This window comes from Dermochelys coriacea, chromosome 9 (genome assembly GCF_009764565.3).
Source record: "Dermochelys coriacea isolate rDerCor1 chromosome 9, rDerCor1.pri.v4, whole genome shotgun sequence".
NCBI lineage: Eukaryota > Metazoa > Chordata > Testudines > Dermochelyidae > Dermochelys > Dermochelys coriacea.
In genome coordinates, this window is record NC_050076.1 from 35,701,178 (window position 1) to 35,721,371 (window position 20,194).

Sequence of the window (20,194 nt, forward strand, 5' to 3'; positions counted from 1 at the left end):
TTATATATATATGCGCTCTATATTTGGAGTGTTAAAGAGAAAAGATGTTCAAGGATGTTTTAATGAACTGTCCTGGAGATGGCAGCGTTGAGTAATTTATTTTTTTAGAATTGGATTGCAACACTTCTCGTATCCTCTTTCACCCTAACAGTGAAATAAAAGTTACGCATGCAGCACATTTCAGTACTGTAAACGTCAAATCATGTTGACTATTCAGTTTAATTTAGCATATAATGATTTCGGGAAATATATTTAACGGCTTGACCCCACATTGGAGAAATTCTACAGGGAATCTCTACCACATAATTCTGCTGTAAAAGATGATAGCATAGATTTGGATTTCCAGCTATGATAAATCTCCACTCATCAATAAAAGTCTTTATTCAGGGCCCAACTGCATAGACAATAAGTAAAATCTGTGATTTGTGGCTCCATGCTACTAGGAAAATTACAATAACAAAATCAGTCACCGCTGAGTTTCAACTATAAACATCCCTACAAATGAAAATCCCACAGAAATCTTCTATTGTCAATGGTGCAGTCAAAATCGTCTCAAAACTATGCATCCTGTATGCATATCCTGTTTTAAATTCCCAGCTCCAAACGTGTCTCTTCCTTTAATTTCTCATACCCTTTTGCTATTATTGGTCTTCTTTGGGATTATATTATTTGAAACGGTATAGAACTTTGGGATCCAAATTATATGGAAAACATTATGCAACATAAAGTTGCATTATTTATTTTAAAATTTTGCTCACGGGGATAGTCTTAACTCAGTGTTCTGAGCCGCCCAGAGGACAACAATCTTACTTCGGCACAGGAGAGTCACTCTGTATTATGTTACAGAAATCTCCAATTCCATAGACATTCATGAACAGTTTACGGATGGATTTTATTTGTTTGGGGGGGAGGGGGTTGGGGAGAGGGGGACGTTTCTGTTTTGAATTCAGCGGTTGCATTAATTTCTTTCCATCTTTACCCTCTTTGAAAGGGAAGCCTCAATTGCACTAATATGGTGGAGAGCGGGGATAGATGCGGGGGGGGGGGGGAGAGATGATTTTCAGCACCCTTATGTCTATATTGCAGATCAGGCAACACTGGAATTTAGACGCAGCTTGTATGTGGAAGGGGTGGGGAGAGGAGGGAGCCTCGTGGTTGCAACGCAGCAACAGCGCCTCGATCAAAGTTGCCACACTGCGGAGATTCACTCGCAAGCCCCTAGTTTATAAATAACACGCCAGTGAATGGCGTCTACGCCTTTTTTACTACGCGCCACTCCTCAACCTAGCCTGGGCGCCTCCCCCCGTGGAGGGGTTGAGGGACAGGCCGCGCTGCCAATAGGAAGGCAGCCCCCCAGGGCGCCGGGCGGCTCAGGGCCCGAAGGTAATTGCAGCCGCCGCGGCGCTGAATGAAAGGAGCGGCGGGCGGGGAGGAGGGGGCGGATTGGAATGCCGCGGCACCAGGCTAGGTTGGAGCCTCCCTCGGCCGCTGCTGGGATGGTCCACGCACTGGCGCCGTCACGTGTTTCTCCCCTTGGAGTGAGACTGAGTCTCGGCGGCGGCTGGAGGGGGCCGGACTCATAAACACAGACACCGCCGCTTGTTTGGGTTTGGGGCGCTCCGAAACTCCGAGGAGCTGCTGGAGGAGGAGAAGTCAGCCAGGCAGCCCCAGACCCGCCTTCAGCCTGGGGCACAGGAGGGGGCTTTGCTGCTGGCCTCGGCGCCTTTCCCGACTGGAATGAGGAGGAGGAGGAAGAGAGGATGTTCCTTCCCCACTTGGGCTGCTTCCCCTCCTGCTGCTGCCTGGTTGCATTTTGTGTTGAAATGGCACTTTCTCTTCCTAACGAGATGGGACTGAATGGGGTCGCCAGCCTCCTCACGCATAAGCGGCAGCGGCAGCAGCAGCAGGCACAGCGCTGATTTTTGGGCTGGGCTGTGTTTTGGGGGGGGGGGTGAGAAGAGGCGTGTGTTTTGGGGTGTAAGCCCCGGACTTTGCAAAACAAACCGCTACCCAGAGGATCTTTGATCTGCTACAGAGATTGAGATTGCGCTCGCTGAGGCGAAGTTGTGAAGGGGAGGGGGTGTTTTGGAGCAAAGCAAGGGGGACCCCCTTCCTGCTCCTCTCTACAGAGGAATCCGACCCATACGACTGAAAGATGCGTTTCTTCTCTTCCCCGGCGGCGGCTGCTGGGAGAACTAGACTTTCATCTGGACTGACTGGGACTGGACTTTTTAAGGATATATTGACCCTCCTAAGGGTGATTTGGGCATAAACAGCAATATAAAGGCTGCTGTGGTGCTGGAAGCTGCCTCTGCCACTGAACAGCTGCTCTCACCCTGCCAGTATCCCCTCCCCCCATCCCGTTTTGGAGAGGGGATTCTGAGCTAGTTTGCTTTTTTATTGTGATTGTGTTGCATGAATTGTATTTTAAGAGGTATTTTTTTCCTGCATTGCTTGGCAGTTTTGGGGGCCTGTGGGCTGATAGCTGCCATAAAAGCACCACCACCTCTCCTTCCACCATGGCTAGCCCCACAGATAATAACGAGGGCTTCTTCTCAGATGTCAGGAAGGTGGGCTACTTGCGCAAACCCAAAAGCATGCATAAACGCTTCTTCGTGCTGAGGGCAGCCAGCGAGTCAGGACCTGCCCGGCTGGAGTACTATGAGAATGAGAAGAAATGGAGACATAAGTCAGGAGCCCCCAAGCGTTCCATCCCACTGGAGAGCTGTTTCAACATCAATAAACGGGCAGACTCCAAGAACAAGCACCTAGTGGCCCTCTATACCAAGGACGAGCACTTTGCCATTGCAGCTGACAATGAGCTTGAGCAGGAGAGCTGGTACCAAGCCTTGCTGCAGTTGCACAATCGGGCCAAGGGCCACCACCACCTCCATCATCACCGCCACCACCACCACCACAGTGATGTCTCTTTTGGGGGTGGCAGTGCAGGATTGGGGGAGGCAGGTGACGATAGCTATGGCGAGGTGGTCCCTGGCCCGGCTTTCAAGGAGGTTTGGCAAGTGATCCTGAAACCTAAAGGTCTGGGCCAGACGAAGAACCTGATCGGCATCTACCGCCTGTGCCTGACCAACAAAACCATCAGCTTTGTGAAGCTGAACTCAGATGCAGCTGCTGTGGTACTGCAGCTACTCAACATCCGCCGCTGTGGCCATTCAGAGAACTTCTTTTTCATTGAGGTGGGGCGCTCTGCGGTGACTGGGCCTGGTGAGTTCTGGATGCAGGTGGATGATTCGGTGGTGGCACAGAACATGCATGAGACCATCCTGGAGGCTATGCGGGCCATGAGTGAGGAATTCCGGCCCCGCAGCAAGAGCCAGTCCTCCTCCAACTGCTCCAATCCCATCTCTGTGCCCCTCCGCAGCAGACACCATGTCAACAACCCCCCACCCAGCCAGGTGGGGCTCAGTCGCAGGTCCAGGACTGAGAGTGTGACTGCTACCTCCCCTGCTGGGGGAGGTGGAGGAGGAACAGGGGGAAAACCCAGCTCTTTCCGAGTCAGAGCGTCAAGTGATGGGGAAGGAACTATGTCCAGGCCTGCCTCGGTGGACGGCAGCCCAGTAAGTCCCAGTGCCAACCGGACCCATTCACATCGGCACCGTGGCAACTCCAGGCTTCACCCTCCACTCAACCACAGTCGCTCCATCCCAATGCCTTCTTCACGCTGTTCCCCCTCAGCCACCAGCCCAGTCAGCCTGTCATCCAGCAGCACCAGTGGTCATGGCTCCACCTCAGACTGCCTCTTCCCACGCAGGTCCAGCGCTTCTGTATCAGGCTCCCCCAGTGATGGTGGTTTCATCTCCTCTGACGAATATGGCTCCAGCCCCTGTGATTTCCGCAGCTCTTTTCGCAGTGTAACTCCAGACTCTCTGGGTCACACCCCGCCAGCACGGGGGGATGAGGAGCTCAACAATTACATCTGTATGGGGGGCAAGGCTGCCTCATCCTGCAGCTTGGCAGCTCCCAATGGCCACTTCATCCCTCGCAGTTGCCACCCACAGCAACAGCAGTGCCGCTATCCTGGCACCCCATGCTGCCCCCGGAGTGGTGGAGAGGAGGTAACTGACCTGGAGAAGGGCTTCAGGAAGCGGACTCACTCTGCAGGCACCTCACCCACCATCTCCCACCAGAAGACACCCTCACAGTCTTCGGTGGCCTCCATTGAGGAATACACGGAAATGCTGCCTTCCTACCCTTGTGGTGGCAACCGGCTGCCCTCCTACCGGCACTCTGCCTTTGTGCCCACTCATTCCTATCCTGAGGAGCATTTGGAGATGCGCCATCTGGAGGGCAGCCACCACCGGACCAACCCCACCCCACACACTGATGATGGCTACATGCCGATGTCACCTGGGGTGGCCCCTGTGCCCAGCAGTGGTGGCGCTCCCAAAGGCGGTGACTATATGCCCATGAGCCCCAAGAGCGTGTCAGCCCCACAGCAGATCATCAATCCTGGCCGGGGAGGTCGCCACGCCCAAGCCATGGTGGACTCCAATGGGTACATGATGATGTCCCCTAGTGGCAGCTGTTCACCTGACGGTGGTCCCACCGGCTACGGCAAAATATGGACGAACGGGGCTGGCCACCACCCAAAGCTCTCGGTGGAGAGCAGCGAAGGGAAGCTCCCCTGCGGCGGCAGTGACTACATCAACATGTCCCCAGCCAGCGGCTCCGCCACCAGCACCCCCCCGGACTGCTATTTCGCCAGTTCGGGGCCCCCGGGCTCGGAGGAGGGCTCGGCGCAGGGCCCGGCCCAGCCCCCACACAAGCCCATCTACTCCTACTTCTCCCTGCCGCGCTCCTTCAAACACGCGCAGCGCAGGGCAGCCGAGGAGAGCGGCCCCCAGCTGCGCATCTCCCTCAGCTCCGGCCGCTTGCTCTACGCCGCGGAGGACTCGTCCTCTTCCACCAGCAGCGACAGCCTCGGGGGAGGCGGGGGCCAAGAGGGCGCCGGCGGTCCCTACCAGGCGCAGCCCCCGCAGCAGCCTACCCGTCAGGCGGCCGCGCAGAGCCGGAGCCGCCTGAGCAGACCCACCCGCTTGTCTCTGGACGGCCCCAAGGCCAGCACCCTGCCGCGGGCGCGGGAGCAGCCCCCGCTGCTGCCGGAGCCCAAGAGCCCCGGCGAGTACGTGAACATTGAGTTCGTGGCGAGTGACAAGCCGGCTTTCCCGGCGGCCGCGCGGCCCCGAGGGGACGGAGCCTCCGAGTACATGAACATGGAGCTGGGGCCGCCGCGGGCTGCCTGCCAAGCCGGCTGCGCGGCCGTAGGGGCGGCAGCTGCGGCCCGGCCCGGCCGAGGAGGGGCTGCCCTCGGCAGCCGGGACTATGTGGCTATGGAACAGGGGGGCGGTGCCGGGGGGCCCTGCCCGGGCTGCGGCGACCCCCCGTCCCCCGCCCTCTTGCTCAACTACGCCGACATGCGGACGGGCCGCGCCGCGCCGGAGAACCCCCCCGCCGCCCAGGCGCAGCCGCCGGCCGAGCTGGCAGCGGCGCCGCCGCGCTCCTCCTCCCTGATAGGAGGCCCCGGGGCGAACAGCGCCTTCACCCGCGTCAGCCTCAGCCCCGGCCGCAACCAGAGCGCCAAAGTGATCCGCGCCGACCCGCAGGGGGGCCGCCGGCGGCACAGCTCCGAGACCTTCTCCTCCACCCCCAGCAACGCCCGCGGCACGGCGGGCGGCGGCGGCCTCAACGCGCCCTTGCTCTACGGGCCGGGGGGCGCCGGGGAGGTGAAACGCCACAGCTCGGCGTCCTTCGAGAACGTCTGGCTCCGGCCTGCCGCGGGGGAGCTGGGGGCGGCCGCCAGGAGGGAGCAGCAGCCCCTCGGGGCCGGGGGTGGCTTTGAGAACGGACTCAACTACATCGACCTGGACTTGGTGAAGGATTTTAATCAGCGTCGCCAACTCCCCCAGGAGGGCACCTCTGTGCTGCGGGGGGGGCAGCCGCCGCCCAAAGCCCCTAATCAGCCTTGTGGGAGTAGCCACTCTAGCGACGATTTGAGTGCATATGCCAGCATCAGCTTCCAGAGGCGGGAGGACGTCTAATAGCTGGGCAAGAGCCAGAGAGAAGGTGAGTGCACGGGGGGGGGGAGGCCTTTAAACGAGTAGAAACGCCCACGTAAAAGTGAGCCCAAAGGGCCAGTAAAAATCAGGCACCTCGTTGGAGGTTGTTCAAACCACTGAACTGTCTTCTAAAGGGGTAGCTTAAGGTGCGGTCTGTAGTGTTCTCTTGTTTTATTGGAGAACAGTTTTTTTTTTTTCTCTTGTTTCTTTGCACGTTCACGTCCTATTCTCAAATAGAGCCCTTTAAGTGTGTGGAGTATTTGTGGAGGCGTGGGAAGAAGATCCAGGTTCACTCACTGAGTTAATCTTTTGATAGCTGCAATTTCAAAGATTGCATAATTAAGTTTTTGTGGGGAAAAATAGACCAAAATACACCTAAGGATGGTCCCTAGGTAACAGATAACAAAAATAGGTTGGATAAAGTCTGGAACGGTGATTAATCCGTTGAAGCTTATTCCTTCTAGAGGAAGTTCCTGTAATTAGAGTGGTGTGGTGACTTTTGTAAACTAGATGGTATGGTTTTTTTGAACTGAAAATATTTTTTCCTATGTGGGAAGTGTTTTGGAAAATATTGCAGCCACATCAAGTCTTAACTCAAAGGGTTAAATGACTGTTTTGGTTCATTTTGGCTTTAAATATGCTGTTGCTTCCAGAAGCAAAATTAGGATTTGACAGTGCCTCCTTGAATCATGGATGCTTTTCAGACTTGACACACTGTAAGCTTCTCCAGGCAAGGGGCAATGGGGTCTCATGTTTTGTGAACCGTTATGGTGAGGTGGTTCTCTCTGTGAAATCTTCTTGAATATTGATGCTGAGACTAAAATGCTTTCTAGTGGCACTTTTATCTCATTCCTTTAATCTTTAGGAATATATATTTTAAAACTCCCAGTAAGTGGAGGGAGAGGGTATGGAGGAGGGGATGTAAAAGAAAGGGGTGTGGACTATGTTGAACATGGGAGTGGGTATGGGATTCAGAAGCTCCTACGTTCTAAGTTTTTAGTGTGGTCAGTTATAACTCCTGTATCCATGGGCAAGCTAATTAACCTTTCTAACTCATTTTTCCCATGTGTAAAATGTGTGTATCTACCTCACAGGGTTGCTGTGAGGATTAATTTGGTAATGTTTTCAAAGTGCTTTAAAGGAACTCTGATAGACTGTGTGTGTGTGTGTGTGTGTGTTGATACCAAATTTAGCAAAGCACAATTTTATAAGTATCTGCAAACTGCAGAAGAAGCAAATGGTGTAGAGTGGACTCTGATTATAAGCTTAAAATGTTTAAAAATGAACGAATAATCTAGGCAAAATTTGTCAGCCTGTTGTATTAAGATGTGCATAGGACAAAGAATATTTTTGCAACCAATGTGATGGATCTGCCAAATAGAAACTGAATACAAAGTGTTTTTTTAATAAAACATTTTCTCCACATATTGTACAGGAATACTGATATTTTATACAACTGAGTTTTGCTCCAAGGTTTCTATTATGAATAGACAACTCCAATCAAGTTGCAATGGGGGAGGTTTAGATTGGATATTAGGAAAAACTTTTTCACTAAGAGGGTGGTGAAACACTGGAATGCGTTACCTAGGGAGGTGGTAGAATCTCCTTCCTTAGAGGTTTTTAAGGTCAGGCTTGACAAAGCCCTGGCTGGGATGATTTAACTGGGACTTGGTCCTGCTTTGAGCAGGGGGTTGGACTAGATGACCTTCTGGGGTCCCTTCCAACCCTGATATTCTATGATTCTATGAATCTAAATTTTAACACTCTTCCTGATCTCTGTATTTTTTCTGTATTTAACTCCTGTATAGTTTTTCATGTATTTAACTCCTTTACAACAACATAGTTGGACAAATACAGTCAAATAGTATGAAACTGTAATAACACACTTATTCAGTGAATATGTTTATTGCTTCTTCGCTTAGTGTAAAGTACTAACACCACTGGGAGTGGATTTGATAAAAGATTTAACAATCAAATGTAGGATTTTCCTTCTACACTAGGCTCACCAGTTCAGGTAAAAGTGTGAATCGCAAATACCTGAAACAAAAACAATACACCCTTTTCCATATTTGTTATTTTAACATTTGCAATTATCACTTATTTGAACAATGTATTATTAAGGTAGTCTTATTTTATCTTATCAGCATGTGCTAGACTCTTCATGCCTTTTGGGCAGGATTTAAAATTTGGCAAGGGTATTGCTGTAGTGTCAAGGGGGGTGTGCCTTTTGCCTTCCCTGAAAAAATCTGCTCAACATTGGCTATGTTATAGGTTCCTGAAAAATCTGTTTACTAAACATGAAGTTGTAGAGGCTGACAGCTAAATGACTTCTCTGCAGATTCCATCTGCATGGCGCATACTCCATTCCCACACAGATTGTGTGGGTGATCTGGTTGTGCATGCACCATTTCCACAGAGCCAAGGGAGCATGCTCCATCCTGGAGCTGAGATGGACTTTCCCTGAAATTCCTCCTCTGGCTGCTGGGGCTGCACCAGTCTGGCACTAAAAAGAATTGAGGGCAGGGAGACTCTCTCTCCTGTGCTTTCATTGCTCCCTTTGCTGGTGCCCCAGCGCTGAGAAGGAGGAAGCAACCTGATCAGAATGCCAAGAGAGGGTCAGATGGATGAGAAGAGGTTGGGGCTAGACTGGAGGAGATATGAGCTGGGTTTGGCTCAGGGAGGAGGAAGGGGGAAGCAGGCAGGGCAGGGGATAGAGATGAGTAGGAGCGGAGAAGGACAGAGACAAGCTTGTGGCACCTTAGAGACTAACAAATTTATTAGAGCATAAGCTTTCGTGAGCTACAGCTCACTTCATCGGATGCATTTGGTGGAAAAAACAGAGGGGAGATTTATATACACACACACACACACAGAGAACATGAAACAATGGGTTTATCATACACACTGTAAGGAGAGTGATCTCTAAGGTGCCACAAGTACTCCTTTTCTTTTTGCGAATACAGACTAACACGGCTGCTACTCTGAAACCAGAGACAAGCTTATGCACCCTTTATTTGGCTCCCTGGTTCATATGCATTATGATATCTTTTAAGCCCCGAAATTGGCAAAAAGTTATATACATGATTGCATTCTATATATATATTTCATAGGACAGCTTTCATGCACAAAAGGTCTAAACTACTTGGACAGATTTTATTTATCTAGACCAAAATATTTTGTTGTCCCAGCTTGTCAGATCAGGACTTTCCAGCTTCTCATTAGCAGGTGAATAAACGTGAGCCACCTTACCACAACCTCCCTCTCCCCAAGCCATGCATGTTATGCACATTTAATGATATTGAAACATCTCCCATTCTGTGTCTCCATCAAAAATCAGTTCTGCCCACTCTAATAGATTTCCCCCTGAACAAATTGCTTGTTTCCAAATCTGTTCTGTTTTTCTGTCCCTCTTACTCCATCTATGTTCTTGTCCCCATACCTCTTTGCTGCTGCTATCCCAAACCCTGCTGCTTTCCTGAGTTGACAGGGGGCCTCAAACTTTTAACTGTTTCTCAACACCAGGGTCCTCTGCTTCTTGCTCCTCTCCCAGCCTGTTAAAGGATCAGCAGTTTAAATTCCACCCTGTTCCTTGAGTTCCTTTACAGTGGTTCCAGCTGCTCTAATCCATCCTTCCTTTGTCCCTCAGAAAGAACTTCTAGTGCTTTGGATACTTCCCCCCACCCCTCCTTTCTAGAGAAGGAGCCTGTTGCTCTGTGATTGCACTTATTAGCAACCTTGGTGAGCTGACATGCAATTTTTAAGACCTATGCCAGACAACTACATTCCTTCCCCCCTCCCCCCCAGTCTTTCCTCTTCTCTTCCTGGGTTATGGGAAAAGAGTGTTTTCGCTTTCTTTCTGTGCTCTTGATAATGAACAGTAATCTATTGTGCTCTTAGTAAGGAACAGTAATCTATTTGTGTATGGACCACTCTTAGATTTTTCTCTTTTCTGTGTCCTGCCTTTTCTGGTAGCTGTAAACTCTGGTATAGTGAAACTGACAAGGATTCTTGTAAGTTTCACTTGGCTTCTCCTGGGATTTCTCAGTGCAGAATTAACTGAGACATCTACTTCTTCCCTGCTGCTGGTGTGGTATTTAGGAGCCTCTCACAATTGGCAACATTACGAAGATGAGGAATTGATAGTTGATGATCTGAATACAGAGTCACAAAATATTTGAAATATGAAGCCATCTTGAAATTCTTGTGTAATATACTAAGCAAAATTTTCAAATACCACTTTTTCTCTAACTTGCAGTTAAAATAGCTTTATAGCTTTTTTTCTAAGTTTACTTCATAATTTAAAAAACTTTGTGGACTTAAGTTACTTTAAAAATGTAGCAGATTTATCTACATGCAATTAAAAAAACTGAAGCACTTCAAAAGACAAAAGGTTCAGAAGCCTTTAGCTCTGGGGCAGCAGTAACTTGAACATCAGCAAGATATGCAATTTATACATGCTACAGCAGTATTATTATAGACTAAAGAGGGTGTTTTATACTGTATGTACATATTTTTTCCCCTCAACTAATTATCTGCTAAAACCTAGACTGTGTGTCACTGTGTGCTTGCAGTTTGTTAAATTATTAGTATATTCTGCACTCTTTAAATATTTTATTCCTAATTCAAACTGAAGACCTATTCCTTTAATGTAATTACTGTAGATGCATTAAACAGTTAGCCTGGACTTCTGACTTGCATGGCTGTTTTAGGAAAATTGCTTTCAAGATTTTTCTCTCTGGTTAATAGAGCCCTTCTTCTATACATTGGAGACTACGTAATCGGACACCAAGTAGGCAATAAAATAGCATCCGTGGCACACAGGTTTTGTACTCAGTATTAAAATCACATTTAGGATCATGTTTAAATTTAAAAAAACAAACGAAATTGAAAGTTAAGGATGACACTCCTTTTTTAGCTGGTGATTGTAAAAAGAACATAAGTGTTCTGGGTTGGTTTTAAACATTTAACAGCTGGGATGTAGAACCCTAAAGAACATATGCGACCAACACCTGTGGAGTTGCAATGTAATCTGACCAAGATCTTCAGTGTATTCCGTTACTTGTATAACTTATGGGATGCAGCCTGGTGAACAGCTGAACTTGAAAATTTCAATTAGGAGCATACAGTTTTTATAATGGTTTTGCAAAAACTTGATTACAACCAGTGAGGCTAATTGAATCCACATCTGAATATCTTTTTGATAAAGTTGCTGTGACTCTGTGTGTGTGCGCGCACACTTATGTAAAGGAAGGGAATTTTTTTTTTTACTTTTCAAAACAGACTAAATTAATTCAATATTGATTGTAGAAACTATTTTTAAAAATAAAGTCTCAAAGGAACAGTCTTAAATTCAAATTTCTGTTTCTCGTGACATTCAGGTGAATTTTTTTTTTGTTTTCAAAACTAATTAGCTTTTGGACTTAGATTTTGTGTACCAAGTTTCATCTAGATCTTTGATTTGAAAATCAAGGAAGGTAGAACTCGAAATAGAAAAGCTGGCGGTCTGTAAGATTTAGATGGCATGGATAACTTGGAAAAATGTTCACAGCAAAAATCATTACAGTTAAAATTGATTCATTTTATATTTTTCTTTCCCCCTCCTTCATTACTTAGGATAACCTATTTTCCAAAGTAAGCTTTCTTAGAGTTCCTGCTTCCTATTTATCACAGAATCCCATTCACATTGTTATGCATCCTATTGTCCTGAGTGAGGGGAGCAGGATTTTTCCACTTGCTCTTTTGTCCTGTGCTCTTTGTCATTGCACTTGAATGCTGTGATTATATAATGCACAGAACCCTGTTTGTTAACGTCGGACTTTAAATACAGAATAAGCATGAATGAATAACTCCTTTAGCAACAAGGATCTTGTTGTCATGTAAACATCCTCATAGTAAAAAAAAGGAATAATATTCACACTGATTTTTAAATTGCACTTTTTTTTTTCTTCCAGTTTTTCATTTTAGGGCTTTTTTTCTTTACACTGTGCTACTACTCGGACTACTGTAATAAACCTGCTAGATGAAAAATCTTGATACATGCTAATTTAATTATTCATATCCTGCATTTATAATCAAATCCCCTTTAAACTATTTAATTTAAAGGGTAGCTCATAAAAAGAAAAGCTCAAATTGCAAAATGGTTGTGACTTACTATTACAATAAATCTTCTCTTACATTTTATGGCAAGAGTTGAAATACAAATAACTATGGTTACAATTCCAGGTTGTCAGAATGCTGAAAACTGAAACTTGGTCTCTGAAATGTAGTTTGAAAGTGTACATGTTCACTAAACTGAATAGCATTAATTCTCTTTTTTAATTGTTCCTTGTTTTGGTAAATTAATGATTTTGATTATAAACAATTACAGCAGTTTGAATGTTACAAAATAGTGGTGAAGAGGAGAGTCTTGTGTAATACCTCTTTTTGTTCAGTTTCCCCATCATATTTAAATAGATCAAAACAGAGGTGTGACTAGATAAAGGAGATTTAAATAAGCCTGGCACTCTTAACTAAAAGATGACTTGATATATATTCTTTCTGATCATGCTTGATATATCTAGGTCACATTCTCTGAAGACTGTCATTAGAGATTTAAACTTGAGTAATTGGAAAGTGCTGTTTTCTTCACAATAATTCACTATGGGGTTGGGATGACAGTGAAAAGTTTGTGTGTGTGTATATGGAACTGTTAATCATAATATGAGATTCTGACTAAAAACTTAATGTTTTAGTATTTGAATTGTAATATTGATAGTCTTCTTGCTAGTAGTACATAATAGGTTTGCCTGTATATATTCTATCAGCTGTCTTTAAAATTCTATTGTATGCAGTGTAGTTGTAGCTACGGGATATTAGAAAGGCAGGGGGGTAAGGTAATATCCCTCATTCAGAAGTTAGATACATAAACTGTGCATGCAAAAACTGATCTGCTTAATACAAGAATGGAAACACATCACATTTGCAGAAGTATTGTAGAAATTTATTCATGATGACTGGCTGCGCAAGTGTTAGAAGCTGGAAAGATACAATCTGTGAGCTCTTAAGCCCACACCCCCAATTTGATTTATGTCTTGTTTGCTTTTATCTAGATTTATTTATTTTTTCAATTGCTATGTGGGTGGATGTTTCTAAGTCATAGGAATTCTGAAATCTGCAATCAGCATCACCAATGGTTTCTTTGAAGCAGTGAATTTCAAGAAAAGAAGGTGGGGCAGGGGGGAAAAATAGCCACCTCTCAACCTCAGACATTTTCTTGGACTCCAGTTCGAAGCCTGATCACACGTACTCAACAAGAGAGCTGCTCTGTTTAACTCAACTGCTTCTTGCAGTGTGGGAGGAAAAAATGAACCAAAAAATGAGGCAGGAATTAGAAGTTCTAACAATCCATCCTCCCAAAGGAATGGGGAAGGGAATTGAGAGAAACACCAGCGTCATCAGAAATACTCTTATTAATTTAGGATTATTTTTAAGTCTATTGACAGACTTATTTTGTTTCTAGCTCTAAGAGACCTGTCCAGAAACAGCTTTCTAGATCAGCAGTTTTAGCATCTATGGCATGCATTTTTGGAGAGTCTCCTTTTTTAGTCAGTAATAAAAAGGTGTCCTGCATGTTGTTGAACATTTTTTTTTTTTTTTTTTTTTTTTTTTTTTTTGAAGATCCATAGTCTGTTTCAATGCAAACTTAACCTCCACAACCTTCTCTCTTCAGGGAATGAAATAGCCCTCTGCCCTGTGTTTTTTACTGAAGAAGAAGGGGGGGAGGAAGGTTCTTGATCTTTTGTAGTTCTGCTAGGGCCTGATCTGACTTGCTCTGAAGTCTCTTGGAGTCTTTCCATTGAAGTCAGTGGAAGTTGGATTGTGCCCTTAATGACAGTTGGTGTCACTTGGAGAAAGATTTTTGCATGTACTTTCTCTCTCTTCTGCCTCTCTTCCGCTTTAGAAATGAAATCTGATAGGGGAGTGTATAAGTGGTTGTGGGTAAGTATTCCTAATGCTTACCTAGGTTTTTTGTTTGTTTCAAAGGGGTGCAATAAGTGACTCATCAGTAATAATTCTCAAGTCAAGCTCTAGAGAACATGTGAAAATGATGGATTTTGTACTGTGGAAGAATCAGGATAAATGTTGTGTTTAAATGAGCAAGTAGGGAACCTTGATTTAAATAGGTTTCAGTGTAGCAGCCGTGTTAGTCTGAATTTGCAAAAAAGAAAAGGAGTACTTGTGGCACCTTAGAGACTTACAGATTTGAAGTGAACTGTAGCTCACGAAAGCTTATGCTCAAATAAATTTGTTAAGTCTCTAAGGTGCCACAAGTACTCCTTTATTTAAAAAAAAAATCAGTTTTTTGCATTTGTATTTCAGTTATTTTCCCTAAGGGTGGTTGATTTCTCATTGGTTGGTAACCATTAAAATGTATTGATTTGCAACTATAAGAATTTACCTCTGCACCAATTTTGGTACTACTTGCTCACCAGGGGAATACACTGTATCTGTATGCATCTAAGCAGTTATATAGCTTTAAAATTATGTATTCAGATTTGTGACTTACTTTTTATTATGTTAGAAATGGTGAATGATGCATTTCTTACCACAATAAGTTTTTACCTTTTGATTTGTGTCAAACTGCATTCGGATGGAAATTTTCACTCTCTTAAAAATGCACTAAAATAGCATTTTTAAATAGCCTTATTTAACTAGTAAACAATGTTAAATGTACTGGATGCAGGGTGGTTTAGCCGTGTCGGTCCCAGGATATGAGAGACAAGGTGGGTGAGGTACCGTAATATCTTTTATTGGACCAACTTCTGTTGGTGAGAGACACACAAGCTTTCTTAGCGACAGACGGTGGATTTGATTTAAATCACTAGTCAGGAAGACTCAATTTAATCATGGATTTCTACATAAAAGTGCATTCTTGTTGGTTGTTATAATCTTAGTACATATTCTTCACCACTGAGAGAGATGTAGGTTTCATTTTTAGAAGGTACACACTATACATTTTTTAAGTGATTTATTTTGAAAACTTTTCAGATTAGTTTTACAGCTATATCAGAAAATGAATGATTGGTTATTTAATTTACCAAAGGTAGTTGAAGATATTTATCAAGTCTTTGGGAGGTGAATCATCTCCAATTCAACAAGTTAATCATTAATATTTGGAGGATTTTCTTGCCATGCTGTATTAGGAGGAGAACATCACCAGACAGACATTTACATTTTTATTTAACTAAAACTATGTTATGTATTCTGGATTTTTTTTTTTCAACAGCAAACATATAATATTTTAACAAAACAAGCGCATGAGTTTTTGAATTTAGTTAAACATACACGTTTTTTAAAATCAGGTTTGTTTTTGTTAAAATTGTTAACTAAAATAGTTAAATAAAATATTTTTAAAAAAAAAAAAACACCCAAATTAAATCGATGGTATCAGCCAGGTCAACCTGAGAAACTTAAAATATTGGCTTCTACAACTAACTCGGTCATCTTCACCTTCATTTTCCTGTTTATTCATAATTGGGAAAAGAAGAACGAGCTTTCCTGCTTTTTCAGGTCCCAAACGATTTCTGAACTTGGAATGAATTAGTCCAAAGGAAGAAAATATTCTTTCTACACTGGCAGAAGAAGCTACTGCTGTTAAAAGTGAGATCACGTCAACAGTGTCTGAATCCAAGTGCTTAAGTGACTTCCACCAGTTCACTGGTGTGATTTTCTTTAAAACATCATCAGCAAACATCTATTTCTTGAATAGTTCTTATTCCCAAACTGGGTCTCTCTTACGGCCTGCTGCCATTATAGGTTTTCCCTTCTAGTGAGAGAATGGTATGGTCAATCTCAAATCAATGAAAGCTGCATTCAGAAAGACCTCAAGACTTCTGGAATATGCTGCTCAAACAGTTTCACTTTTGTTTCTATTGCCTGTCCCTTCCTTCTCACATTTATCTCCAGACTTCTCCTTGTCCAGATCTATTCTGCCCCCAACAATCTTCTTTTCATTGAACTTTTTGAAACTTTGCTCTTTTAGGGAGAGGTAAGGGATTGACTCTGTGTACACAAATTTGCAGAGGGACAATAGAATTGAGGTATGTTATTTCTCACCTCTATATTTATTTATTTATTTATTTATTTATTTATATTTAAAAACATTTTTGCTGTTAACAAGCATGTTACCTCTGGAGAAACAAATCCACAGTTTGAGAACTGCAAAACTAAGCATCTCTGAGGGCATCTTCTAGACTGAGCCCTGAGTCCCATTGGGGAGATAGAAAGATTAACCTAAATAATCTATACAGAAGCCCCTGGAACTCCATAAAATTGGGTCCCTAATTCATGAACTATTGGAACTCATTTACAAAACTTTTTTTAAACATTACATGAATATATGGTCTCATACTATAGAATTAGAATTTATTATCCCTATTCCATGATGAGATATATCTTTGAACTATAATGTATCTTAATTAAAATTATCTTTAGATTGGGGTTTTTTCCCTCAAAAAGCATTTTATCAAAAAAATCCAATTTAAATAAAGAAATCAGATTTTATTTTTTTATTTTATTTTTAAAATCCATTGAGTTTTATCTACCCTGGTGACAGTTTTCTTCCTTAGGTCTGGGAAAGGTACTTCTAGTGTCACACCAAAATGCAAGGCAGAACAGATTGCTTAGGGTAAGTAGTTAGCACACATTGCATGGGACCATTCAACGCATCTCAGCAGTCATGGGCAAAAAGAGGGCGTTAGTGGGTTATAGGTAGTTGTATTAAGCCATAAATCCAGTGTCTCTGAATGGAAGCGGACGCTCTGTGTGGCTCAAAAGCTCTCTCTAACCAAAAGAAGCTAGTCCAATAAATGATACTATTTCTCACCCACCTTGTCTCAGATGTACTGAATGAATTTATAAACAGTAAGTTGATCAAAACACATTTGTATTTAAAACTCATTTCTTTAAGTATTGTCTGTAATTAATGAATGGAATTGATTGTTTCTGGTTATCATGTCCTTCAAGATTTTAGTACTAGTAGATCTCATCCTCTCACTCCTTATTTTTATTCATAGCTTGGAAGCAGAAAACAAGCTTTCCTGCTTCTTTAGCTCTCAATCAGTTTCTCAGATATTTGAATGAACTGGTGATTGAATTGAACTTGCTGAATAAAGTGAAATAAAGAAAATAGTCTCTGCACCTGCAGAAGAGGTAGCCTAAAGCTGGTTTAGGACTTTGGATCCAGATTTATAGCAAGTGAGTTCAACCAGTTGAGTGCTCTGACTTTGTTTATAATATTGATAACAAACACATACTACTTAAATATATTTTATTTAATGGCTTTAACAGATTATAAGGTTAGGCTTGAATGTAGATTGTCAATTTAAAATTGATTTTTTCAACATTTTTATTTTTAAAAAATCTGATTAAATCTGATTTTTATTTAAAAATGGGTTTTTATCCATGTTGTATAAAATTAAGGTATCCTGTTTAAATTTCAATTTGTTTTGTTTAAAAATATTTTTCTAACTGTACATTTTTAAAATGTTTTTAAAAAAAAAAAACAAAAAAAAAAACAAACAAAAAAACCCCATGACTTTACCACACAGAGCACAGCTTGGACTGTTATATACAAGGTCAGATTAGATTATTATAATGGTTTCTTCTGGCCTTTTTTCACAGAATCATTGGTTGTTTTGTTTTTTTTCAAGACGTTCCCACGTTCCTTTACAAGTATTGAACATAAAGACATTCATGAAGTATTCAAGGGTGGATGGTGCCATCTCAGGAATTGCAGAAAGGACAAACATTCTGGTAGAAGGGAGAAAGAACCAAAAAGCCTTCTCAATAGAAAGGTTGAGGCATTCCTGAAGAGATCTGAGTGTTTTTGTTTGATTCTGTTGGTTCAAGCTTCAGTTTATTCCACTCATGCCTCTTGTGCTGTGGGTAGGTGTCTACAGAAATTTAAAATGATCTTCAGAGGCCAAGAATGAGGGCTCTGACCCATCTGCAATGCTCTGTTTTATGGAGTGTACCCTTGTTCATCTCTGATGTTACATTCAGAATAATACTTGGCCTCATTTTTGTCAGTGAGAAGAGTCTTATGGCTAAAACAATATACAACAAACCAATCTTATAGCCTCTATAGTTGCCTTTCCTTTAAAACAGGCTATTCTATGGAGAAGAGCCTTATCAATTCTGTTTATTTAAATGACTCAAACCAGAGCCTGCTTTAAGGGAAGCCCATTCAATGGGAATGGGTTCAGCTATCCTGGCAAAAGGGATCAAAACCTTCCCAATGAGAGAATGGTCTTCAACTGATTTTAGTTCTTCATCCCTAGACAACAGGAAATCAGCCACAGGGAGCCCCTTCAGGTTTTAAGGAGCTGCTTGAAGGTCAGGAGGCACATGTACAGAGCCACACAATTGGAGGGAGGCCAAGAAAAATAATTCATGTCTAGTCACAGGTGATGTCCAGTTAGTGGATCCTGGAAGTTACTGGTTCAGGTATGCAGAAATGCTTCATCAACTCTTTTTCATTCAACTCACCCTGCTCCAAGATAAGCACAATATATCTGGGAAAGCTAAACCATTCTCTGAAATAGAGGCCATCCTCCCAGTCCATTTATGCTTCTCTCTATGATTTTCTTTCAATGCAGGCTTTCACGTTAATATTTTATAGGCTGCAGTGTCTCTAGAATATTATAGGTTTCTGAAAAAAAAAAAAAAAAAGAAAATGAAAACCAGGTTGCAATGATTTGGTACTGTCTTAATTCTCCCCTTCCCATTAATGTGTCTGTCTAGTCTCTAAAGTATGGATTTAATTGTTTGCTACTTTACCGCAATGTCCTTTGGACTGTTAAGGTGACATTTTATGGAAAAATGAAGTATTTTCTTATCTGAACCTTCTCCTGTTTTAGCTTCCACCAGTGCAGAGCACTCCATCTTAGGTTAGTTTATATTGATTGTTTCATCTTTTATTTGTTTTTAGTTTTGGAATTTAACTCTGAGGGTTTCCCTTCATACTGTGGTCAGAATTTATGGCAGTAGCCAAGAGTGATTGGCCCAGCTGCTTCAGTAGTTGAATAGCATAGACGGTTCTTCAGCTTGTGTCATTAGAAGAAAACATATATCTTACAGTTGAGCGTTTTTTGTTTTTGTTTTCTTTGAGCTGGGGAGTGGGTTCGCTGCCTGAACCTTGTCTCCACTAAGATTTTTGCACCGAGATAGCAAACGATGTAAAAATACACATCTTTTTTTTGTAGCGAAGACATAGATGCAGAGTCTGAAATGGAACCATCTGGTGAAGGCACAACTCGTACTTTCATTCTCTAATCTTGATTTTCATTTTGCTTGGGAACTGCTTTGTTGAAATGACAATTTTATCTTCTTTCTCTGATATATAAATAGAACTTTTTTCTCTATGACTTGTTCACTTTTCCTTTACGAAGTGTGGGCAGAGTTGAATTCTTTCCCTTGTATTCCTCTATGCTCTATTACATATTTTATCGAATGCTTGATTTGTTGTTTCATGATATGGATAATTAACAAGACTGAGTTATAATTTTACAATTATTATTTAAACTGGGCTGATGAATATCTGATTTTCTTGTTAGAACTAATAGGATGTGTGTATTTAATGCTAGCATATGTATACATCAAAGCAATACAAAATTTTAAATATAGGTAAGGGGACACTTTCTAACTTTTAAAAGCACATATTGTGGGGGGGAATGAGATTAAAAATCCCCTAGATTCCTAACAACTAGAGAGAAATATTATCACTTCTGTTATTACAGTTCAAGAACCTCAAAAACAGTAAGCACATTTTACCACCTCTAGTAGTTGCGTGTCTTAAGCAACCTTGCTCCATAACTGCAAAGTTATTTTGAGTAGGCTTATTTTCTTTGTGGGTTTTTTCCCTAACTTCACAACAATATTCAAATTTAGCAGAAAAGCAAATTGAATAAGGCTGTACAAAAAACTGCGCTGTTAGCAAGCAACTGGTTAAAAATTTTTGAGCAACATTTTAGAGTTTCTATTTGTTGCAACATTTTTGTCAATATTTATGAAAAACAGTATTTTTATCTTTCATTGTTTAGTTTTGTAGATAAGCAATGGGCAATTAATAATTTGTT

The 20,194-nt window shown here is 42.8% G+C and overlaps 1 protein-coding gene across 6 annotated transcripts in view; it reads left to right on the forward strand.

Moving 5' to 3' along the window:
- Positions 1-1,365: 1,365 nt before the first annotated feature.
- Positions 1,366-20,194, forward strand: part of IRS1 (insulin receptor substrate 1) — an 81,742-nt gene continuing 62,913 nt past the window's right edge. For 4 of the 6 annotated variants that reach the window (XR_006274258.1, XR_006274259.1, XR_005295057.2 and 1 more), the window contains exon 1: positions 1,442-6,084. Coding sequence is in view for 2 of the 6 variants with exons in the window: in XM_038417625.2 (XP_038273553.1) it covers positions 2,520-6,059 (3,540 nt within the window). In the remaining 4 variants the exon portion in view is untranslated. Of the gene's footprint in view, positions 6,085-17,767; positions 18,452-20,194 lie in introns of those variants that run through there. The other 2 variants (XM_043492372.1, XM_038417625.2) reach the window with 2 other exon arrangements.